This window comes from Octodon degus, unplaced genomic scaffold, assembly GCF_000260255.1.
Source record: "Octodon degus isolate 3935 unplaced genomic scaffold, OctDeg1.0 scaffold00026, whole genome shotgun sequence".
Classification (NCBI taxonomy): Eukaryota; Metazoa; Chordata; class Mammalia; order Rodentia; family Octodontidae; genus Octodon; species Octodon degus.
Window position 1 is genome coordinate 10112430 of NW_004524602.1, and position 7035 is coordinate 10119464.

At 54.6% G+C, this 7035-nt stretch overlaps 1 protein-coding gene across 1 annotated transcript in view; it reads left to right on the forward strand.

Annotated features, from left to right (window-relative positions):
- Megf11 (multiple EGF like domains 11) overlaps nucleotides 1–7035 on the forward strand; it is a 184417-nt gene that overhangs the window by 122977 nt on the left and 54405 nt on the right. The window contains exons 6-7 of the mRNA XM_023712643.1: nucleotides 1468–1714; nucleotides 3100–3220. Of these exons, the coding sequence (XP_023568411.1) occupies nucleotides 1468–1714; nucleotides 3100–3220 (368 nt within the window). The remainder of the gene's footprint in view (nucleotides 1–1467; nucleotides 1715–3099; nucleotides 3221–7035) is intronic.

The following is a 7035-nucleotide window of genomic DNA, read 5'->3' on the forward strand; positions in this document are numbered from 1 at the left end:
CAGTTTTTTTTTTTTTTTTCCTGAACCAGGGATTGAACTCAGGCCCTTGCACTTGCCAGGGAAGCGCTTATTCTACTGCGCCATCTCCCCGGCCCCTTGGCTCACCGTATTTTTCTTGTTGTTATTGTTCACTGTGTTTAGAGGGGTCAGTCCAGGGTCAGCTGGCTCCAGGTAGAAGTGGTGTGGTGGAAGGGCCAGGACAAGGACAGTGGCTCATCCCAGGCACCAGGAAGCAGAGGGAAGAGCTTGAGACCTGTGGGGGACATTTTCAGTCTAAACCATAATACTCTGAGTTCCTAAACCCTAGAAACCTGGACAGCAAAGATCAAAGGATCATCTGCTGATCATCTCCGTGTCTTCAGGCAGTCAGCAGGGTAATGAAACTTTCCAGCTTACCCAGGATAGAGACCTCCCCGAATGTAGGACGTCAAGTGCTGAAAGCAAGACAGATGGTCACCCTAGCAGGCAGACAAGTGAGCCATCTTTCACAGCCCACTGGAGATGCCTGCTTTCTGTGGAAGCTGTGCCTGATCTCCTTCGCTGGGAGCAATCTTTCTCTCCACTGAACTTCTAGAACATTACTTCTGCCTCTCCATGCCTGAGCGCCCCGCCCCCACACCAGAATTGACCTTGGTGAGGCTAGACTTTGCAGACATCTTGTGCCTCACCTGATGCACCAGGTGAGGTGGCACAGGGTAGGTGACCCTCCTGGACCCCACCATTCAGCCCCTTTCTTCAGCTGTAGTGTGAATTTCTGCAAGGCTGGTTCAGCTATCATTCTTTGAAACATTTAATTACATGTAAAGATCTTGCAGGCTGTCTGTCACCTCCTGGGGAAACTTCTTTTTCAGGCTCCTTCTGAAGCTAGCAGCTTGGGAAGTAATGAAATTGAACGGAAGATGAGGTGACCAGGGGCCATAGATATTACTAAAAGGGACAAAGGAAGATGGAGCCGGGAGGGGCAGAGAAAACATTTTCCCAAAGCGAGAGGCAAGGAATGAAAAACAGTAAGAAAGGAAGGTGAGTCAGAGAAGGCAGGACAGGGAGAGAAATGGGAGCCGGGCTTGGCCATGAGGGGCTAAGAAGAGGTTCACTGTCGCGGAGAAGAAGGCCGGCAGGTTGGGAAGGGACAGGCCTGACTGAAGACAGAATGACAACCGTGCAGAAAGAGTAGAGACAAGCAGCCATGACCCTACCGGTTTCGTGGGCAGGAGAGAGGCCTAGGGGAGCCTCAGGACTTAAAGGTGTCTAAAGCTGCCCCAGTAAGCGAATTCTCTTCCAGAGCCAGCTGCTGGGACTCTGGGGGTCTGGTGAAAGAGCTGACCCGGCCAAAGCGTCCATCTGGACTCCCCGCTGCCTCCACTAAGGGAGGGGTGATGCAGGCATGGGAGGCTGCTCAGGCATCCGTCCTACCCGTTCCCAGACAAGCCCTGAAGACGCTACAGCCCTGCCCGTCCTCTCTTGCAGGTTGCGACAGCGACCACTGGGGCCCCCACTGCAGCAACCGGTGCCAGTGCCAGAACGGCGCCCTGTGCAACCCCATCACCGGCGCCTGCGTGTGCGCCGCTGGCTTCCGCGGGTGGCGCTGCGAGGAGCTCTGTGCGCCTGGCACCCACGGCAAGGGCTGCCAGCTGCAGTGCCAGTGTCACCACGGAGCCAGCTGCGACCCCCGCACGGGCGAGTGCCTCTGCGCGCCTGGCTACACCGGAGTCTAGTGAGTACTACGCGAGCGGGGCAGGGGATGGGGCGTGGTTAGGGGCGGGACTGGAAATTAATAATGCTATTGAGAGAGGGCGGGCCAACAGTGGGGCGGGGCGGGGCAGAGTGGGTGAAGCAATGAAGGGACTGAACTGGGAGGAAAGAGGTGGGGCTGAGTGTGTGGGCGGGGTGATAGTGGGAAGGGGCGGGGCCCATCCAGCTGTGGTCCTGTGTTCTAGGGCAAGGCAGGGTGATGGGAGTACAAGGAAGCTTCCGGTGGTCCTGACCCCAAGTCCAGCAGAGTCTAAATACCTACATGTGGTCTCAAGCCCTGCAATGATGGGTCCCACCAAAGAATGCATGAGTTCCCTGCTCCCATCTGCAGAGGAGCTCATCAAACACCCCCTGGGGGGCGCTTCCTGGTGACCGCCCCCCACTCCCAGCCTGGATTTCTCTTAACTCGTGCCTCTTCTCTGCCGTGTGGGCTCTACAGGTGGTGAGAGCCTAGGACATACATCATGCACAGATTAGCACGCTTACGGGGCCTGTTCTTCCCTTGCTTTCTGTCCTCGGACCCCACCAGCCGCTGCCCCAGCTCCCACTGACTGGCGCCCTCCAAGGCTGCTCAGCTGAGCCCCTGTCCCGGGGGTGTTTGGAAGGATCTGCAGGTTCCCCAGTTGCCCCAGATCCCGAGGGAGCAGTCAAGGACTCTGACCACAGGGCTCTCGTGGATGGAGGGCAGTCCTGGCCATTGAAGAAGACTTGGGCTAAGATCCCACGCACGCCCTCCTGGTGCAGTCAGAGACAAAGGAGCTGAACCTCTCCCTCCCCTTCCAACTGTAAATGCCACGCGACCCCAGTGGTTTTCCAGGCTTAAACTAGGAGGTCGCACAGATCGCTGACATCAGAGAGTGAGACCGTGGGAGGCACCTTGGGATCAGTGGTGCCTGACCCTATAAACACTGGAAGCCTGAGTTACTTAACTCCTTCTCCCTTTTCCTGCTACAGTCCTGTGATCGTCTATAAATATAGCCACCTATGACTACGGGATGTAAACTTGGCAATTCTTTCCTTGTCTTATTCAAGAACCTGGGCTATTTTTGGCCCACTTATCTGTAGCACTCCCAGCCTCAGCAGTGCCTAGTCTGCACACATGGCAGGGGACCCGCTAGAGCCGGAAAGGGATAAGCCCTAGAGCCGCCAGTCTTCACATTGGAATATTTAAATCATCCCCTAGTACTGGCCCCAGCACACTGAACACTTAAGTATTGCACCTGAGTCCTGTTGCCCCCTCCTGGCAGGGGCTGGGACTGCATGTCACATTAATTCCGGGGACCCCCTGGCACGTTGGGGCACCCATGCGAATGCTACAGTGCCTAACACCCCTGCCTCTCCCTGCAGTTGTGAGGAACTGTGCCCCCCCGGGAGCCATGGAGCTCACTGTGAGCTGCGCTGCCCCTGCCAGAATGGGGGCATCTGCCACCACATCACAGGCGAGTGTGCCTGCCCCCCAGGATGGACAGTAAGTGACTCTTCAAGATCTGGGTGGGGCTTTGTAAGAGATCTGAGTGTCCCTCGCACACACCTTGAAAGGCCACGTTCTGCTTTGAGTACCCACCCCCACTGAGGGTCCCAAGCCATCCTTGGTGCTGTGGACACAGCTTCGAATCCCAGGTCTTGGGTCTAAGTGCTGTGTGACCTGAGGCAAGTTACTTAACAAAGCGGGTGTACCTCAGCCACAGGAGCCTCAGCTGAGAACACCGCGTCTCAAGTGCCTTGCCCATACTGATGTGGGCTACAACTGCTTGGGTTGTTCTGGTTTGGTTTGGGTACTAGGGATTAAACACAGAGCCTTCACTCTGAGCTACATCCCAGCCTTTTTTATCTTTTATTTTGAGACAGGGTTTTACTAAATCACCTAGGCTGGGCTTGAATTTAACAATCCTCCTGCTTCAGCCTCCCAGAGTGCTGGGATTGTAGGTGTTCCCCACCACAGCAGGCTCCTAATCACTGGTTTTGTGTCTGGGAGGCAGAGAGGCCCCAGGAGTTTCCTTTTAGCCCTGGCCCTCCTCTGCTCCAGCCTCAGCCTTGAGGCCACTGAGCTGGCTCTCCTGGGCTGTGCCCTGCCCTTGTGTCCGCAGCCACATGACCCATTTAAAGAAAACTCAGTAGCACAGGGGCTGCCTCTCCCGGGGCTGAGGCCAGGGCTGCTGGGCAGAAGGAACATATTGCAAGAGGCGCAGGGGTCACCGTGGCAGCGGGAGAGCAGGCCAAGCTACAGGCCTGGAGGACCTCGCGCGGCAGGAAAGGACCTCGCAGAGCAGCTGGTCCAGGAGGAACAGACCTGGCTGCACACCAGAGCCGGGAGGGGGTCAGCAGGTTAGGCTCTGTGTTCACAAATACCCAGCAAAGGTCTCCTTCCATATTCCACCAACTCTTTGGGTTCTCAGGACTGAGGACTCTGTCTCCCATGCCAGCCCCACTGCTCCATCTTAATTAATGTTCTATACTGAGAGTCTAGCTAAAACAGCACATCTATGATCCCAGCACTTGGGAGGCTGAGACAGGAAGATCCCCCTGAGTTCTAGGCTGGACTATGTATTGAGTTGCTAAAAAGCAAGACAACAAACAAAACAAGCCTCTCCCAGCTTGGAGAAGATTGAACACCACCCCTCTGTCCCTGTCTTCCTTTCTCAGAAGAGGAAGTTGAAGTCAGGGCAGGCTAGTGAGCTGCCTAAGGTAGAGCTAGAATCTAGATCTCCAGAACCTTGAACCCCAGCCCTTGGCATCTGTCTGTCTGTCTGTCGGCTTGGAGGAGCATAAAGGGACTGATGTCCCCTGCCCACCACATCTGTCCTCTGGGGAGGCTCTTGCTCTTCAGCTGGGCTCCAGAGAGCCCTGCTGGCAGCGAGTGGGATGGGGGTGGGGGGAGGGCACCACAGCAGCCTGGGCCTTCCAGGCCTCTGGGAGCAGCCGGCAGTGGAGGAGGGGCGGGGCAGCAGGCAACACATGGAAGCATTTTTTTTTTTCCTCCCTAACACAGTGAGAGGTTTGTTCTCCCAGATGACAGGAAACTCTGTGAATAGAAACCTATGGATTTGAGGACTTTATGTTTTTAATTTTATTGCAGACAATTGCATTTCTATTTTTGACCTAGCATTTAACTTGCAGATTTGCATGAATTATTAATACCCCTTGTACATGCAGAGCCACAGGGCAATGAGGCTGCAGCATGGGTCTGAGGCTCCAGCCGGCGAGAGGTAGGGCCACGCAAGGCCCTGGGAGAGGTCCCCGTTATCATCTTCTCCACATCATCCCACTTGGAGGCCTAGGAAATGAGATCGCTCATTCACACCTGGCGACTCCCCCAGGCCTGGGACTCCACAGAGCTGGGCAACAGCTGCCAGAAATGCTGGCCCTGCAGGTCACCACCCCCAGAGAATGTCACTGGATCAGCCACTTGCCCAAGTTCCAAGCCCTTTCTCGAAGGGCCATTTGTGAAGAGCCTGGAAATTCTTTCCCTTCTTTTCTGGAAGCAGAAAGCCCAGCTGGGAAGAGCTCATGGAGAGAGGCCCTGGAGGCGGGAAGGAAGGGAGAAGTGGGTGTGCTCGCCCCATCAGGAGTTTCCAGTCTGATGGTAGGGGCAGGGTGGCGTGTGTGTGTGTGTGTGTGTGTGAGCCCATGTACATACACGCACAGCCACACAGAGAGCACCATGGAGACCCCACAAGTATCCTAGTTGTTGGTGTTCAGATTTGGGAGCACCACTGTGGCACTCGCCACCAGGCCTGCCATCATGGTGTCCACAGCCCTCTGCCAGCCACGGTCCACCAAAGGTCCCTGGCATGGGGGCATCTGCCATCAGTTGAATACATTCCAGCACCTGGAGAGGCTGAGCTGCCTCTCAGGGAGAGCTCGCAGGCCCCAAGCCATCTAGCCATCTAGGCTCCTTCCTTTTTTCTTGCACTTGGCCATAGTCATCTTAAAGTTCAACCACTTTCTAGATTTCGACACAGCCGTCTGGCCTCGCTGGTCCTGGGAGGAGCAGGGCTGTCCTGCTGATGTCTTCTGAGGCTCCTGTCCTTGGCTTGGAGGTGGCTGTCATCTCTTTGTGTCCTCCCACAGTCTTTTGTCTCTGTATCCGTCTCAATCTCCTCTTCCTGCAAGAACAGGAGTGAGGCTGGCTTATGGCCTACCCTGTAGCGCATCTTGTTCTTCCCTCACCTCTGCCAAGGTGCTGCCTGTAGCATAGCTCCCCTGCCGGTAGAGTTAGGCCTTCAGCATGTTCAGCGCATCACCACAGGTGACAGAACCCTCTCAAGCTGACTTTCTTGCATGTGCTGTCATGTGGTTGTCCCTACTTTTCTGAGTTCCTGGTATACTGGGCTCCTAAGCATGCTGCTGAGTCAGGGTCAGCTCATTCATATTCATGAAGTACCATTTATTCATGAATATTCACATTCATGAAGATGAAGTACCCACTCAACAGCATTGTAGCAGGTTCCTTCACCTTTTTAATCTCACTTCATCTGGACAGCATCTGGGAGTCTTCACTTCCATTCTATGGATGAGAAAACTGAGTCTCAAAATGACAACCCTCCCCATGATTATGCCAGCTTAGCCATCTGGAATTTTTTTTTTTTTTTTTTTTTTTTTTTTTGCGGAACTAGGGATTGAACTCAGGCCCTTGAGCTTGCCAGACAAGCACTCATTCCGCTGAGCTATCTCCCCGGCCCACCACATGGAATTTAAGTCCAAGTCCTGTCTATGAGTCCAGCCTTCTTTCAACCATACAGGGCAACAAGAGTTGGAGGAATCCAATTCTTTCAAGCCCCAGGAGCTCAGGCGAGAAGGTGTAGGGCTTCAGGGACCTCAGTTGTCTGCAATTGGGAATGTGGCATGGGCAGCTATAAGGGCAGTGGTGGGCACACTCTGTGTGCCACGCACTCTTTAGAGCTCAGGACATTAGGGGCAAATGATCCCCACGTCCTGCAGACACACCGATCACCCTCTCCCCACCGCTGCCTCTGTGCTCCAGCCTCCCTTCTCGTCCCACCGCTCCTCCCAGGGGCTCGCTGCCTGGCGTCTGTCTGTGTAATAATTCATCACAACTCAATTAGATGATCGAGGAGGCCGCCTCTGGTCTGACCAGCTTTTCCAGACTAACCTCACTTTGCCGGGGCTGACGATTATTGGTGCTTAGTTCTTACGTGTTGAATTAATTGATGAATTAATTAGAGGATCATCCTTGATCTCCATAAGAGGAACGATTCTTTCTGGTGTGTGAGAGTCTGGATGGGTGGTAGGAAACCAGAGCAGGATTTAAGACTCCTGCAT